The sequence below is a fragment of the Prionailurus viverrinus genome, chromosome D1, assembly GCF_022837055.1.
Source record: "Prionailurus viverrinus isolate Anna chromosome D1, UM_Priviv_1.0, whole genome shotgun sequence".
NCBI classification, from domain to species: domain Eukaryota; kingdom Metazoa; phylum Chordata; class Mammalia; order Carnivora; family Felidae; genus Prionailurus; species Prionailurus viverrinus.
The window spans coordinates 84865500-84883093 of NC_062570.1; the positions used below are offsets into that span (position 1 = coordinate 84865500).

Below are 17594 nucleotides of genomic sequence, written 5' to 3' on the forward strand. Positions count from 1 at the left end.
CCCACTAGCTCTCTCTCTCTCTCTCAAAATGAAATAAACATTAAAAAGAAAAAGAAAAAGGCAGCAAAAAAAAACCTTCATCTTATCCCTGACCTCTTAACATTGGAGTATACCAGGCTCAACTATTGGTCTTTCTTTTTTCTCTATTGTACCCACTCCCTTGGTAATCTCTTTCTAGGCTCACGTCAACAACTCCCAAATGTATACCTTCAGCCAATATATGTCTCCCAAAATCTAGATTCAGCATTCTATTTAGATGTTTTAAAGACATCTCAAGCTTAACATGTCCATATGGAACTCTATACCTTTGCTGAAAACTTACTACATTGACAGCCTTCCCATTTCAGTTGATAGCAAGTTTATCCTTAAAGTTGCTCAGGCCAGAATCTCTAGTCATCCTTGACTCTTTTCTTTCTCTCACACTCAACATTCATCTGTCAGAAAATTCTGTTGGTTCTACTTTCAACATATATCCAGAATCAGATTATGTCCCATTACCTTCATTGCCACCACACTACTGTGAACAAATATTTCTCACCTGGGTTGCTGCAATAGCATCTAATAGGCCTTCCTGTTTCTACCTTTCTTCCCCTACCTTAGCAAGGGATCCTTTTAGAACCAAATCAGAACATGTCACTCCTCTACTCAAAATCCTACAATTGATCCCCTCTCACAGACAGTAAAAACCAAGGTTCTACATGATTTGACTTCTGTTATATCTTTGAAATCATATCCTAATATTTCTACCATTGTTCTTTTGTTCCAGCCACACTGCTTAAATAATAGATATTTGTTAAACAAATAAATCCCAGGATCCAAGGAGCTCATACTCTACTGGGAGAAACAGAGAGATATAAATGTTCCAAAACAGAAGGTGGTGATTAGAGCTCTCCTCCATTTCCCATCCTAAATTCTGGCAGGTGAGTGTGGAAGGTTGAGAAATTTACCAGGGATGGGAATGATGTTGGAGAACACAGGTAGGAAGCAAAGACATTTCAGGCAGGACAAACACGGCACATGTAAAGATCTGGAGAAATGAATCAGCAGAACATTTACAGAATTACAAGTAAAGCATAAATTAAAGAATCACATTTGAGATTAGAGGATCTGGACGTGGGAGGTAAAGACAAATACAATTTATACTTTAGATAGGAGTCAGATCATGAAAGACTTTCCATTTGTTTGTTTCTTCCCTTACAGCTTTCAAGCTGCTCTGAGAGTAATTTATTAATCATATCTTTTTGATGCACCCTCTCAACAGGGCTAAAACAATACTTGGAAAGGATTCTGATTTCCCTGAGTTAAAGATACAAAAGAAAAACCTAGAGTCACATTTAATTTGACAAGGTAAAGGAGTGGGTGTGCTACTATATCAAATTTAATTTGTACAAAATCATAATCTCTGGTAACATTATTTTCCCTGATCTACTGCGTTTAGACTACTTTAGTAAGGCTTGATCTCCCTGTCTACCTAAACACTGATTCACTTACAGCAAGCTTCAGGGTAACATTGGTCTTATTAATACCCAACAAATCCACAAGGTGTTAGTTGCACATGATTTTGTATAAAAGGTGAACTCAGATGACTCAGTCTACAGCTTTCACCAGACTAGGCAGCCAACAAAAGGTGAGTCTTGACATCTATAGTTATCAAGTGGTGATGGTTACTTTTAAAATTATAGGTTTTCCAGGATCTGGAGAACAAATCAAGACCTTTTCAACTACTGTTGTGTAGACAATTTGTGCTTGTCAACTTGATTCTTAAATATGGTTAATATGCTGTAGTCACTCTCAGCAACCAATTGAACTTTACACAGACCAATTCACCTGGCTTCTTAAAATAGTCTTATTTTAAACAAAGGTGAGCAAAAGCAAATGATGATATTTATGAGATGCTAAAAATGATGAGCTAATTTTATAGTATAGAATTTCTTTTTTCTTTTTAAACAAAAATAGTCTTTAAAACGGTAATGAATGGACAAATATGACAATCACAAATTACCATCCTCAGAATAATCACTTAAATACTCTAATCTTTATATTATTGCTCTGCTTAAATCATTATATTGGAGTTTTGACCTGCAATATGGGTTTACTTTGACAAAAAAAGGAAAAAAAAAAACCAAGAAGGAGTATAAGAGGAAATGTTTGTTCAAGAAACAAAGAAGGAAAGAAAAAGGAAGGAAAAAATTGCTGAAGCAAAATGTGACTGGGGAGGATGGGAAGATCAATTATTTTTGGTTTGGCCAACTTACATAATGATTATAATTATTTGGTTTTTTTTTTGTTTGTTTGTTTCTCATAGTCTTAACTGTTTGCTTTACAGACCAGGATGAAGTCAGTCCAGTTTTGCTTCCTTTTCTGTTGCTGGAGAGTAATCTGCTGCAAGAGCTGTGAGCTGACAAACATCACCATCACAGTGGAGAAAGAGGAATGTCGCTTCTGCATAAGCATCAATGCCACTTGGTGTGCAGGCTACTGCTACACCCGGGTAGGAACTTTGCTTTGCTGGAAGTGAGGGTGGTAAGGGTCTATACAAGGCTGGCTTCATTAATTCTCACTTTATGAATATTTTAGCTTTTCAAAATAATAGCCATGAGTCCTTTAGCCAATACTGCCTGTGTTATGATTGCGGTTAATTGCCATGATATCAGTTAGATGTTTGGGATTGGATTTGATTAGGATAAATCTAGGGAAGCCTCAGATTTGATCTGATCAACTTGGAAATATGCCAATTCTTCATTTCCAAAAACAAAAAAAAAGTAATGCTATGGTAGGTTTTACATATAGAGAGATAAACATGTAAACATACATATATTTAATAATAGATCTAAAATATTCCCAAAAAGCCATTTTCTGTAATTGAAGCCATATCGTTGCAACAGAGATAGTATCAAAATATGTTTCTATACCACATAAAAAACATAAACAGCCATATTTTTTACAGTTATTTATTTGAGAAAGAGAGAGAGAGAGAGAGAGAGATACAGCATGACTGGGGGAGGGACAGACAAGAGGGAGAGAGAATGCCAAGCAGGCTCTGCACTGTCAGCATGGAGCCCAACATGGGGCTTAAACTGGTGAACCATGAGATCATGACCTGATCAAGAACAGACTGAGGCACCCAGGTGCCCCACAAACAGCCATATTATAAAAACTGCCTTATTGGTCTACCTGATTAGAAATGGCAACAAGTAGCCTGAGAACACAGTCAATGCATACAGACTATTAGAACCAAAATGAATCAGCAATCGTACTCACTTCTTCATGTCTTTGAGAAAAACAAAGCACAGAAGCATTAAAGCACTAGTTTGTATTCACTCAGCTTCTTTGCATTAACTCAAGTAAAGAGTTTCTACTTTGTTTACTTTGTTCTCCCATAATACCTGGTTATCTATGCAAAATTTCATTCTATAGACTGAAACTGAAAATAACTTTTTAATGAAATATATTTATTGGGCAGTAAATGAGTTTGATCAATAGACCTGGTAGCATGATATTGAAACAAATTAAGCAGCACTGCAAATTTCCTCTCGTGATGCAAACAATTTTTCTAGAAACTATTAGAACAAACCTATTCTGCCTGGATTAAAAGTTCTCATATGCAGGAGCAACTGGGTGGTTCAGTCGGCTGAGCATCTGACTCATGATCTTGGCTCAGGTCATGATCTCACTTTGGGATCAAGCCCCACCTCGGGCTGGGCTCTGTGCTGACAGGGCGAAACCTGCTTGGGATTCTCTCTCTACCTCTCCCCCATTTCATAGTCTGTCTCTCTCTCTCTCTCTCTCAAATTAATAAATAAACTTTAAAAAAATGTTTTCATATGCAAACCGTGTATGCTTTGAAACTGAAAGCCCTGCAAAACATACAACATTTAAGGGAGGGAAATGTCTACAAAACAGTAAAATATGTAAAATTTTCCATGAGCTTTCATTGTCATGTTAAGCTAAGCATTAACATTTCCTATTATGTCTTTTTTGGCCTTTTATAAACACCAAGGGACAATGTATTTGGAAACATTTTCTGAGAAATTAAACTTCAGTATTTTATGGTTCAAGTTGTCATTAATACAGCTTTTGACTAAGTACAAAAATCAACTTAAAATTTCTGTTATATTTCACTTTTCATCTTTTTCTATATTGAAATTTAAAATTTCTCTACAGTTTGAGAAATATTTAAGATTTGATATTGACATAAGGAGTAGGAAAAGGAATGACTTAGCTTTTCTGTGCGATTTCCAGAACCAGGAAATAGGATATTTATAAGATCATATTTCCTTGGTTAGGAATTCCTTAAGTGAGCTTTAATGGGTAAAAGTTAGAACAAGCAATATTAAGTTTCCATCTCATTTTGATTATGCTACATAGAAACTTCCAGCATATTTTAACCTAATCCTCTCCTTTCTAAACTCCTCAGGATCTAGTGTACAAGGACCCAGCCAGGCCCAACAACCAGAAAACATGTACCTTCAAAGAGCTGGTGTACGAGACAGTGAAAGTGCCCGGCTGTGCTCACCAGGCAGATTCCCTGTATACATATCCAGTAGCCACTGAATGTCACTGTGGCAAGTGTGATAGTGACAGTACTGACTGCACCGTACAAGGCCTGGGGCCCAGCTACTGCTCCTTCAGTGAAATGAAAGAATAAAGAGCAATGGACATTTCAGGTGACCTATCCTTGTCCTAAAGGACCAAAATATCCAAGAAGTCTGTGTGTGTCCATATGCCCAGGCTGCAAACCACTGTGGACCAGGGGATCATTAGACCCCTGATCCCTGTTCTCCAGGCAGAGGAGGTCCAGGAATTAAGAATACTGGGGCCAGGAGCCTGTCACCACTCAACCCTGTATACCTGGTTCCATAAATTTTATTCAGTCTTACTTAACTTATAGACATGTGGGTGCTTTCCTATTTAATAGCCTTAGAAGTCCTCTCAGGCAACCCCTTTCCTTAAAAGGAAGGGATTTTAGGTCCAAAGGGCAGAAATAAGATGGGAATGGATCAGAGTACTAAAGGCGGCCTTCTAGACATTTAAGCCCTCAAAAGCAGGGCCAGCATCTTCATGATTATAGTCTCAATGCCTAGCACCATGCCTGAAATTTAGTAAGAAATTCAACAATGGCTTCCTTAAGGAAAGTAAGATCTGAAAGGTAGGGATAGGAAACACTAAAAGAGCATGTTTGACTCTGGCTTATGAGATTGCCTTCAGCAATGCCAATCAGTCCATGAAAGTGGGGGCATTAACCCCACCTCACCTCTCCTTCTCTGTCACATGAAGTACTGAGATATGATGCATCTTGCATGAATTGCTTAGTGTATATGGGGGTTACCAGAGCTCAGGATTTCTAACTATTACTACCAAACCCTTCAGTTAAAGGGCAAAAGCAAGAAATGTTAATGAGGGCCTGGGAAAATTAGCCCGTATCTGTTTTATCATTTAAACAAATTGAACAAATATTGTCAGGCTCCTGCAAAATTCCCTTTGAGAAGTAGAAAAAAAAACTACATCACCCTGCGCTCCAGGCTAGGATCCACTCCTTTGAAGAGACGTGGATTTGAAAGTAGATTGGAAAGCAATTTTGTCAACTTAGTAAGTACATTTATCCTATCTACAAACACATTTGTGTAAAAAAATATCTTTTTTAGAAAGAGTTAGCTAGGAGGAAAAAGAAAAACTACCTGTTTTCTAAAATCCTCTGTATGTCAATCTTTTCTTCTGTCTATCCATGTTCTCCCATATCTGTTTCTTTCAAGAGGATAAATATTAAAACTATTTCATGAGTTGATTTCTTTTCAAGGTGTTACCTCTCTTAGTCATGGAGTTATTTCATACTTATATTGTTTAATTTATTTAAATCTTATTTTTTTAATAAAGATGCTAGCCACAGAGTCTTAGATTTAGATTTTTTCATGTATAAGCAAATGACTAAAATATGTATTATCTTTATAATATTAGTAGAAAGAATATTAAAAAATAATTCCTAGTTCTTCTGTAATATTTAATTGTCCTCACCTTTGAAAACATTAAAATTAATTTTGTTGCATTTCTAGAAGTGTTTACTTAAATTTCCTATCATTTTTTGAACTCAGTTTCTGATGGAGTGGGGGGGGGCGGGCAGTGGGAGACAAAGAATCACAGAGTGGGTGGGGACATTAGAGATTTTCTAGTTCATTTTTGAATTTTTGAAATGGAAAAACTGAAGTCTAAGGATATTAATTGACCCACCCAAGATCACAAAGACAGTTCATGGCAGAACCAGGATTAGAACTCTGGCATCTTAGGGGCCTGGGTGGCTCTGCTGGTTGAACATCCAATTCTTGATTTTGGCTCAGGTCATGATCTCAGGGTTGCAGGATCAAGCTCCACATCAGGCTCGACACTGAGCATGGATCCTGCCTGAGATTCTCTCTCTCTCTCTCTCTCTCTCTCTCTCTCTCTCTCTCTCTCTCTCACACACACACACACACACACACACACACACACCTCCCTGCCTTGCACATGCACAGACACTGTCTCTATGTCTCTAAAACAAAAATTAAAAAGAAAAAAAAAAGGAGCCCTGGCCTCCTAGCTCTTAGCCAGCTCTCCTATGACTACTCCACCATATTAAGAAGTCATTTTGACAAAGATTGAAGCAAAATTGTATGTATTGATAATCAAGCTATGCCCATTCAAATCTGGTACTGATAGTGGCTTATTTATATTCTCTACAATATTGTGACACACTGAAATTAGGACTTATTAAGCAAAGTTGAATAAGAGCTTTAAATTATAACAATGTTTTCCTTCTCGCTATACTTTTAGAAATCAAAATAATTGCCTTCCTGTTAGAGACAGTACAGGGCAATGGCTCCAGAGTTAACTTGTCTTAATCACCTTGTCCAGATGTAGCATCTTAAACAAGTTACTTAAATTCTCTGGATCTCTTTTTCCTCAGCTGTAAAATGAGGATAATAATATTTACCTCAGAGGGTTATACAGATGATTAAATGGGAAAACACATGTAAAGGGCTTAGGACAGTGCCTGGCACACAGCATTCCCCAATAAATACCAGATGTTATGCTTTAAAAGATATGATGTGTCAAGATGGTAAGTCAGACCTAAGTAAAGCAACATAGCTTAGGTTCTTTCTAGTAATATTAGGCAAGCTATTTAACTACTCCAGGCATCACTTTCCTCACTTTAAAATGGAGTAAAGATGGTAACTATGCCACAGGGTTGCTGTAAAGATTAAAAAAGATAATGAATATGAGGTGCTTTAGGAGTCCAGCAGAAGGACTATAATATTGATGTAGAGAGATCTCTATAACTTAGCTTAGAACATCAAGGTCAAAATGCTAGGAAGGAGCAACATTTTCCACCTGAGACACCCCCATGCCAAACTGAAGTACAATCCTTTATGAAGCAGCAAGAAAGAACATTTGTGAGCTCTCCAAGTGCTTGAGAGCCTAACCCCATGGACCACTATTTTAGTTGAAGCCATATTATCTCTCCTTAGCATTATAGCAAGGGTCTTTCTACCTCTGAGAAGTCCTCATGGCTCAACTCCTCACAAATCACAACTTTGATCATGTCTAATAATGAATGGGATTCCTCTTTCTTTTCAAAATAAAATCTTAATATTTAGCTGACACATGAGGCTCATCATGGTCTGACCTATGACTACCTCTCAACTTCCTATCTCCCCATTCCCTCATTCCCAAGAGGCTGCTATACCTGAGACCATCTACGAGGGTTGAGGGATGATTTTGTATCTTCCACCGTGGAATGCTTTAACCAGAATACCATGCCTTTCCTCCCATGAGAGATTTTGCCGACTATCGTAGAATTCAGTAGCGCTGACTTACTGACCAGTTTAAGTGATTAAAAATGTGGTATCAGTATACAAGATTAATAAATACTAAGTTCACAATAGCGAGGAAGGATAAAGATGAATGGAACTGGAGGAAAGTACTTAAGGAACCTCAAACTAGATTTACAATGTTTATATCTTAACATAAATCAAAGTCACAAATATGGTATAATGTTAACATATATATAATCTGGGGAAGAGCTATCCAGGTACTCATTATATTCTTTCATACATACAAAGTGTTTGCTAGTTAACAAGTGACAAAGCATCTTTATATGCTTTATACATTTAATCCTGAATTTATGCCCATTATAAGAAAGTTGAGATGGGCCCTGAGCCTAAATTCACACAGCTAGTGTGCAAGGCTCAGTCAGTAATATTCATTTAGGAATTGAGGCAGAATTTCGGATGTTCACCAAGATCTGTGCTTACTTCTTCCTGGCTCTAAAGCTGAACTCCATTTCCTAGTCTTCCTTGCAATCAAGTTATATCTGTGTTCCAGTCAATAGAATGTGAGTGGAAGTACTAGGATATATTCCATATCTGTCCCCTGAAATCCTCTCATAAGCAGTCATCCATTCTCTTCCTATATCAGCTAGATGTCAACACCCAGGATGACCTTGAAAGCTTTATGTTGATGATAACAGAGCCACTGTCATCCTGGATTCCTGAATGCTTGCATGGAGTAGTATGCCCCAACATCAACAATCCTTACAGCAGACTGGATGGACTTTAGATCAGTGAAGAAATTTTCTATTGGGTTAAACTACTGGCATTTGTGGGTTTATCAATTAAGAAAAATTTCATTATTTTAAGTAATATATAAATTGGCACTGGAAGTAGAGTGCTGCATTAACAAAAAAGTTAGCAGATGTGGCATTAGCTTAGTGGTTATACAATAGGATAAAAAAAAGTGATAATCAGAGTAAAACTTTCTGCTGTAAAAACGTGAAGGCTAATCACATGTTTACTGAGCTTTTAGCAAATTTATGGCCTATGGCCCAAATCTGGCCCATCAACTTTTTTAAAAAATAAAGTTTATTGGTACATAGCCAGTTATCTATGGCTGTTTTTGCACTACAACAGAATTCAATAGTTGTGACAAAAACTGTTTATGGTCCACAAAGTCTAAAATAATTTACAATTTAGACCTTTACAGAAAAAGTTTGCCAAAAGGTTCACAAAGAGTTCAAATGTTAACAGAATTGGCTTTTACCCTCTAGTTATTAAAGCTATGGTTTGTTTTCAAATAGACATAAAAGGGAACGGAAAAAGTCTAGGATTTGAAGACTTGAGGTTTATAATAAAAGGTTATTGCTTCTAGACCCCAAATAGTAAGAGATAAAATGGATTTGAGGAACAAAGATCTATTAGGATTCAGTCCTGAGGTAGACAGATTTAAGGTGTGGCCTTATCACCTAGGTCTTTTATCTCAGATAGTATCCACAATAGAACCACTAAGCTGTAAGGAAGCAAAAAAAATAAATAAATCAGGATTTAGGATCATGTTTAGGAAAAGAACTTTAGATATTTTTATAGGTGCCAGGAACAAAATGAAAGTATTTAAGAGAGTTGTCAACAAAACCAAAAGATTAGACTAAAAATGCCTTTGATTATTCAAACAACTTTTGAGTCCTAAAAGTTGGTGAGCAGAAAGTACTCTACTAAACTTGTACAACTCCAAGGAGGGCCACTTTCCATACCTACTTAAAATGTGATGGTAGAGCCAGAAGCTATGGAGAACAAGGACATGGAAAAAAAAAATGTTCCTCTAGAGAGAAGAATCAGCATCTAATTAAGGAATTTCGTCAACTGCCAAGGCAGAAGGATTTCATAAAGCTTGTCCAGTAGGATTTGATCCTTGATTCCATGAGCTGTGTCTCCTAGTCTTCCCTTTTATGAATGGGAATGGTATTGTGATTAGTATTATGGTGTAGAAGTGCCACTACTTCATCACTGAATACTAGGTGGAGAGGGAAAAGGAAGATAACTTGTCTTTTTAGTTCATGGGTTGCTAGCACATAAGAAGCCACTTGTGGAATGATGGTGAGAACTTTATCATCTGGAAAGTAGTGACCTGGAACTGGACTCAAGTATGGATGAGCTCTTTGGAGAGGCAAGGAGGTAGTTTGACATGAGGGAGAAGGATGAAACTTGTATTGTTCTTAGATATTTGGACTGTGACAGAGATTGTTATATGCTCACCAGAACCCTTTTTCTTTTCTTCTTGGGACCATAACTAGTCTACCTTTCTCAGTCTTACCTGTAGAAAGGTCTGATAATGTGACTGAGTTCTACCAATGAAAGGTTATCATAAATGATGTGTGCTAATTCTAGGTCTGGCTCATAAATCCTTCCCATAAATGAATAATACTTCCTGTCTTTTCTGGCTGAGTTTTATGCTTAAAGCAATCTTGGAAGTCACGTATAGAAGATGGCAGAACATCCATCAGCCTGTCTCTGAATGACCAGAGGATCCACATAACCCCACACACCTGTTCCCTCTGAGAGGACTTAGTATCAAGAATAAACTTCTCATGTGTTAGTCACTGAAACTTGAGGGTTTACAACAGGTAATGCTACCTTAACTAATCTAGGGATCCACAGTTCTCAAGAAACTTAATGTTTCATACCAATCCACATGAACCAAATACAAAGTCAGTTATCTAATATTGTTCACATACATGCCCATAGATTACTAGCTTCTAATGAAAAATTTGTCATTTAGTATTTTAACTTTGAGCCTGGATGTGTGTGTGTGTGTGTGTGTGTGTGTGTGTGTGTGTACACACGCGTGCACAATTTCCCTAAATGAAACTTCCTTCGTCTTTCAGCCTGAAAGTAGATTCAGGGAATGACACTGAAGAGCCCTGATGACCAGTAAAAAGACCTCCCCAAAAAAGGCAAGCTAGTGCCTCCTTCCTGTTTCCCTGGTAAAGTCTCTTTCCTAAGGCATTATGATCATAGAGATATTAAGTGGATTAAGTGGGGAATCCAAGAGTCAGGAAGTTCCCATGATTTCCATGCCTGTGTGTACACAGTAATGCTCCACTGTTTCTCCACAGGCTTCATTGTGAGGATAATTTGAGGATCCACTTAGAGGTAGACCACCTGGAAACATTTGAGTAGGCGTTAAAATTCAACACTCAGGTCACTGATAAATTTTAATGAAGCCAGGAATTCATATCACACTAAGATATGATGCTGTCTATCGAATGTAATTATTTTAAAGCCTCACCTCACCTGGGAAAAGAGAGGGTGACCCTGAGGGAGAGGTAATAATGATTAGACCAAATGCTAGAGATTAAGTCCAGTGAGAGTGATAAAGTACAGAGGAACTAGGCAAAGAATTTCAGTTATTAAGCAATAAGTCCTCAAAGGCTCCCATATGTGGAATACATTTATTTCCATCTAGAGCAAGATAGTCTATTCCTTCAGCATTTTTTTCTCAAGCTCCAATACAGATCACCAAATAACATCAATAACAAAACAATCTGAGCCACTTTGAAACAATATACATAATGATCATATTAAAAGTCCATACATAGAATATGGTCTGTTGGCCCATGTGATGACATGAATATACAGACAATCAGCTCACACTAACAATGAAAATAATAAATATCCACTCAGAACCAACTGAAATAATAGATGTTATATTCAGGAAGTCAGCTGTCCTTAAAATAAGCAGGAAAACAAAAGTCCATCATATAGCAGCTCAGACAGGTGAGCCCTGAAGATGTGGCTATGTTAAGTGTGCAATGAAATTGGTGCCAGTTTACCACATTCCTCCAGACAGGGCCTTTTTTGGTGTCAAAGGACAGACACCCATCACGTTTCTTTATAGTTAAAGAATGATTTTACTTTAAGAATGCTCATGGAATTGGAACTAAAACTAAAACACTTAAAAGGATCAAGACAGCATCCTTGTTCAGGGGTCCCCAAGGCTCATTTCTAACATATCTCTCTCTCTGCACAATAGCTCCAATATCTTCAGTATGGATGTGGCTGTTAATTAGAGACCCCTTTCAGCACAGCACCCAAAATCCATCACAACTTCTCTTCAAGTTTCTTAGCTTAAATCCCCAAGAGAGAAGATTTGATTGACTCAAATGGTATCATCTCTACTTGGGCAGAGTTCTTCACACAGGCCATGATGAAGGTCACTAGATGCCCCAACAGTGGGCTTCTGAGTTACCTAAAAGCAGGCTGCCTTTGAAAGCAAAATATAACCTTTGTCCCTTCAGTAACTTCCCATAAGCAAAGAGCAGCCTGATGTTGTTTTCTTGAGCAAGGCAGAGGTAAAAAGCCAGTTTAATCTCAAAAGGGAAGTTGAACATGGCAGGCAGATTGACTGCCAGATCTCAAATAGATATTGCTGAAATCATACCCAACAATTTTAATGGACTTGAAAAGCCTACGTAATTGTTCTGCACTTGAAAAAAGAGGTAATTAATCGAGTTCAAGATTGATCTGATTTCAGGCTACTTTCTATACATTGGCCCCAACATATAAATATTATATGCTATTGTCATCAGTACACTGAAAAAGTAGGATTCGTGGAGTGTGATCCTAAGAGCAATTTTATTTGTTCTCCCACTGTCCCTTTGAATTTGTTCAGAGGCAGCTGTCCCTTCCCTGCCACTGCATAAAAATTTATCAGGTTACATGGCATCACAGGTCACTCTTGGGTAATAAAAAATCTTCATTATCATTTCACAAACACAATAGTAACCCCAAACCTCCAGTCCCGGCTAACAACAAAAACTTCAAACAGGAGCTGTTATTAAACTTTTCCATCCTTGCTGGAGTGGGTGATTGATCCTTAACTCTCCCTCTCATATAGATTTCCTGCAGGTTGCTGGCACCCCTGGATGGGAATACAGAGTAGGGAAAAGAAGGATAAAAAAGATAATTGCATGCTTTTAGGACCTGACAACTGTTTGAAGCCGACTCTCTCCGAGCATATGTCTGTGTTCTCCAGAGGCGACTCTGCTGGGACTCTCCAACTGCAATTCCCTGACAGGGGTAGTGCATCACCATAGGCATGCCTCTCCTGAGCCCCTTACCGTCTTTATCCAACACTGTATCTCCAGCCTCTGACACAACCTCTTAAGCAGTATCCTTTATTAGACAGACATTCCTAAAGTGGCCTTCCCATACAGACCCAGAATTTTTGAGTCACTAGTCCGATATCGGAGAGGAGAGAAGTTACTTTCCAGATCCTGACCTTCTACTCTGAGGTCACAGGAAGCTTTAGCCAGTTTCTTAATGTTTAGCTTTCTCAGGCATGACTCAGGTGTCAGTCATACAGTATATGCATCAACTCTAGAGAATGTATATTAAGCTGTCTAAGGGGTCACATTGAAGCCTCCCATCCTTGAAGTAGAAATGAGGAGAGAGTACCTTTGTACTTTACAACAGGGAATAGAGTGGGAATTTCATACAAGCTCCTCCAAAGCACTCATCTTCATAAGACCCTCTCATTTCCAACCATCAACATTTAGTTAATTCCTTAATGAGAGTGATGCTCTCTAAAAATTTTTTGGATGTCTGCTCTGAAATTCCTAGAGGATGGTCAGTTCATTTTAATATCTGAAACCTATTATATCTCAATGTCTTGAAACTTTCATTTTAACATCCTGTTATACTGCCTAATACATTGTGAGAAATCAATTGATCAAAAAGAAACATTACGTTCATGGTTTTTATTTTTCCCTATCTTCAGTCTGATGCAGGAAACCACCCTTAGCTATGCACTTACCTTCAAATCATTCTTAAGTAATTTATTCTTGATGATACCAAAAGAAATGCAGTAGGGAGTGCTAGTACTGATACATGGAGGAAACGGAAATGGAAATGATCTCTAGATAGACACAGGCACTGTGAGATAACTACATCTCCACTCAAATGCAATTTTACCATATCCTAAATTCCATTTTCCCCTCGAGTTCAGTTAATATGCACCTGCAGAATGCTGTCTCAAAATTTAATTTTCTTCTGGGTAAAATTCTCATCCAGCCTTGAACATGTTTTATGTCCTTCTGTACTTTCTTAAATAAAAGTTGTAACAAAGACAAATGGGCAGAAGTTGGAAGGGGACACATAGGCCAATGAAAGAAAAAGAAAGAGGGGAAAAAGCAGTCTCAGGAATTGTCTTAGTCAGTTCAGGCTGCCATAACAAAATACCACAGACTGGATGACTTAAATGACAGAAATTCTGGAGGTTAGAAATCCTATATCAAGGTGCCAGCCAATTCAGTTCCTAGTAAGAGCATTCTTTCTGGCTTATGGAAGGCCACCTTCTCACTGCATCCTCACGTGGTGGAGGAAAAGGGGAGGAAAGGGAACAAGTGAAGAAAGGAGGAAAGTGAGGAAAGGAGGAAAAAGAGAGAAGTGGGCAAGGGGGAAGAGAGAGGAGGAGAGGAGGGGAGGAGACAGGCAAGAGGAAGAGAGCATTTTTGTGTCTCTTCTTCTGTTTTTTAAGTTATTTGAGTATGGCTGCCACATAATCTTACATTAGTTTCAGGTGTGCAACATAGTGATTTCATAATGAGTCTATATGTTACGTTCACAACTGTAGCTATCATCTGCCACCATACATCTCTATTACAATATCAATGACTATTCTTATGCTGTGTCTTTTATTCTGATGGTTTATTCATTTCATAACTGGAGGTGTGTATCTCTCACCCCCCATCACCCATTTTTCTCATTCTCCCACTCCCCTCCCTTCTGGCAACCACAAGTTTATTCTCTGTAATGGCCAGCCTGATTGCTTTTTTAAAATTTACTCATTTGTTTATTTTTTAGATTCACATATGAATAAAATCATATGGTATTTATCTTTCTTGGTCTTACTTCCTTTAGCATAATACCCTCTAGGTCCATCCATGTTGTCTCAAATAGCAAGATATACTTTTTATGGCTGCATAGTATTCCTCTGTGTGTGTGTGTGTGTGTGTGTGTGTGTGTGTGTGTGTGTGTACCACATATTTCTTACCCATTTGTCTACTGAGGGACACTTAGGTTGCTTCCACATCTTGGCTATTATAAATAATGCTGCAATACATATAGGGGTTCATATATCATTTCAAATTCATGTTTTCATTTTTTGGGGGTAAAATGCCCAATAGTGAAGTTACTGATTCATATGGTATTGGTATTTTTAATATTTTTAGGAACCTCCATAGTGTTTTTTCTTTTTTTTTTTTTGTTTTTTTTTGTTTTTTTTTTTTTTCCAACGTTTATTTATTTTTGGGACAGAGAGAGACAGAGCATGAATGGGGGAGGGGCAGAGAGAGAGAGGGAGACACAGAATCGGAAACAGGTTCCAGGCTCTGAGCCATCAGCCCAGAGCCCGACGCGGGGCTCGAACTCACAGACCGCGAGATCGTGACCTGGCTGAAGTCGGACGCTTAACCGACTGCGCCACCCAGGCGCCCCCATAGTGTTTTTTCTACAGTAACTGCACCAATTTACATTTCCACCAACAAGTTCCATTTCCCCCATATCTTTACTAACACTTGTTATTTCTTGTCTTTTTGATTATAGCCATTCTGAGAGGTCTAAGATGGTATCTCCTTGTGGTTTGGATTTGCATTTCCCTGATGATTAGTGATGTCGAGCATCTTTACATGTGTCTTTTGGTCATCTTATGTCTTCTTTGGAAAAATGGCTATTTAGTTCCTTTGCCATTTTTTAATCATATTGTTGTTTGTTTTTCAGTGTTGAGTTGTAGAAGTTCTTTATATATTTTGGATAGGTAACCCCTTATTGGATATGTCATCCAATAAGGGGTTTGTTTTTTTTTTTTGTTTTGTTTTGTTGATGGTTTCCTTTGCCATGAGAAAGTTTTTTCTTTTGATGCAGTCCCAATAATTTATTTTTGCTTTTGTTTCCCTTGCCTGAGGAGACATGTCTAGAAAAATGTTTCTGTGGCCAAAGTCAGAAAAATTACTGCTTATTTTCTCTTCTGGGATGTTCATGTTTCAGGTCTCACATTAGGTCTTGATTCCATTTTGAGCTTATTTTTGTATATGGTGTTAGAAAGTGGTCCAGTTTCACTCTTTTTTACATGTTGCTGTCTAGTTTTCCCAATACCATTTATTGAAGAGATTACCTTTTCCCCATTATGTATTTTTGCCTCCTTTGTCATAGATTAAATAACCATATAAGTGTGGGTTTATTTCTGGGCTCTCTATTCTGTTCTATTGATCTATGTTTCTATTTTTGTGCCAGTACCATACTTTTTTGGTTACTACAACTTTCTATATAACTTGAAATCTGGAATTGTGATAACTCCAGGTTTGTTTTTCTATCTCAAGATTGCTTTGGCAATCTTTGGCAATTCAGGGTCTTTTGTGATTTCATACAAATTTTAGTATTATTTGTTCCAGTTATGTGAAAAATGCTATTGGTATTTGACAGGGATTGCTATGAATCTGTAAGTTGCTTTGGGTAATGTGTACACTTTAATAATATTAATTCTTCTAACCCATGAGCAAGGAGTATCCTTCCATTTATTTATGTCATCAACAACTTCTTTCATTAATGTTTCATAGGTTTCAGATTACAAATCTTACACCTCTTTGGTTAAGTTTATTCCTATGTATCTTCTTCACTTTAGAGCAGTTGTAAATGGAGTTGTTTCCTTAATTTTTCTTTCTGATACTTCATTATTATTGTGTAGGAATACTAATAATTTCTATGTATTAATTTTGTATCCTGCAACTTTAGTGAAACAATTTATTACTTCCACTAGTTTTCTAATGGAGTCTTTAAGACGTTCTATGTATGTCATATGCAAATAGTGAAAAGTTTAACTTTTCTTTACCAATATAGATGTCTCCTATTTCTTTTTTATTTAATGTTTATTTTTGAGAGACAGGGAACAACCAGGGGAGGGCAGAGAGAGAGGGAGACACAGGATCCAAAACAGGCTCCAGGCTCTGAGCTGTCAGCACAGAGCCCAACACGAACTGCGAACCCACAAACTGTGAGACCATGACCTGAGCTCAACCAACTGAGCCACCCAGGCACCTTGCCTCTTATTTCTTTTTCCTGTCTGACTTCTATGGCTAGGACTTCCAGTACTATACTGAATACAAGTGGTGAGAGTGCACGTCCTTGTCTTATTTCTGACCTTAGAGGAAAAATTTTCACTTTCAGTTTTTTACCATTGAGTATGATGTCAGTTGTGGGCTTTTCATATAAGGCTAAGCCCACTTTGATGAGTTTTTAACATGACTGGATATTGTACTTTGTCAAATGCTTTTTCTGCATCTATTGAGGTGATAATATGATTTTTAACTTTCATTTTGTTGATGTGGTATATCAATTTGATTGATTTACAACTATTGAGCCATCTTTGCATCATGAGAATAAATCCCCAATCATGGTGAATGATCTTTTAATGTACTATTGTATGCTATTTGCTATTATTTTGTTGAGAATTTTTGCACCGATGTTAATAAGGATATTGGTCTGTAGATTTTTGGGGGTCTCTTTGGTTACGGTATCAGGCCTTATAAGATGTATCTGTAAGCTTTCCTTCCTCCTCTGTTTTTTGGAATAGTTTGAGGAGAATAGTATTAACTCTTCTTTAAATGTTTGGTAGAATTCACCTGTGAATCCATCTGGTAGTTTTACTTTTTGGTACTTTTTGATTACCAATTCAATTTTTGTAAGTTATAATAATTCTGTTCAATCTTCTAGTTCTTCTTGGTTCACATTTGGAAG

At 37.5% G+C, this 17594-nt stretch overlaps 1 protein-coding gene and 1 long non-coding RNA gene across 2 annotated transcripts in view; one reads left to right on the forward strand and one right to left on the reverse strand.

The window, feature by feature from the left end:
* LOC125146638 (uncharacterized) overlaps positions 1-17594 on the reverse strand; it is a 198739-nt gene that overhangs the window by 115975 nt on the left and 65170 nt on the right. The window lies entirely within an intron of this gene.
* LOC125146636 (follitropin subunit beta) lies at positions 2333-4648 on the forward strand. Its single transcript, XM_047823336.1, has 2 exons — positions 2333-2491; positions 4418-4648. The coding sequence occupies exons 1-2, from the start codon at positions 2333-2335 to the stop codon at positions 4646-4648; spliced, it is 390 nt and encodes a 129-aa protein (XP_047679292.1).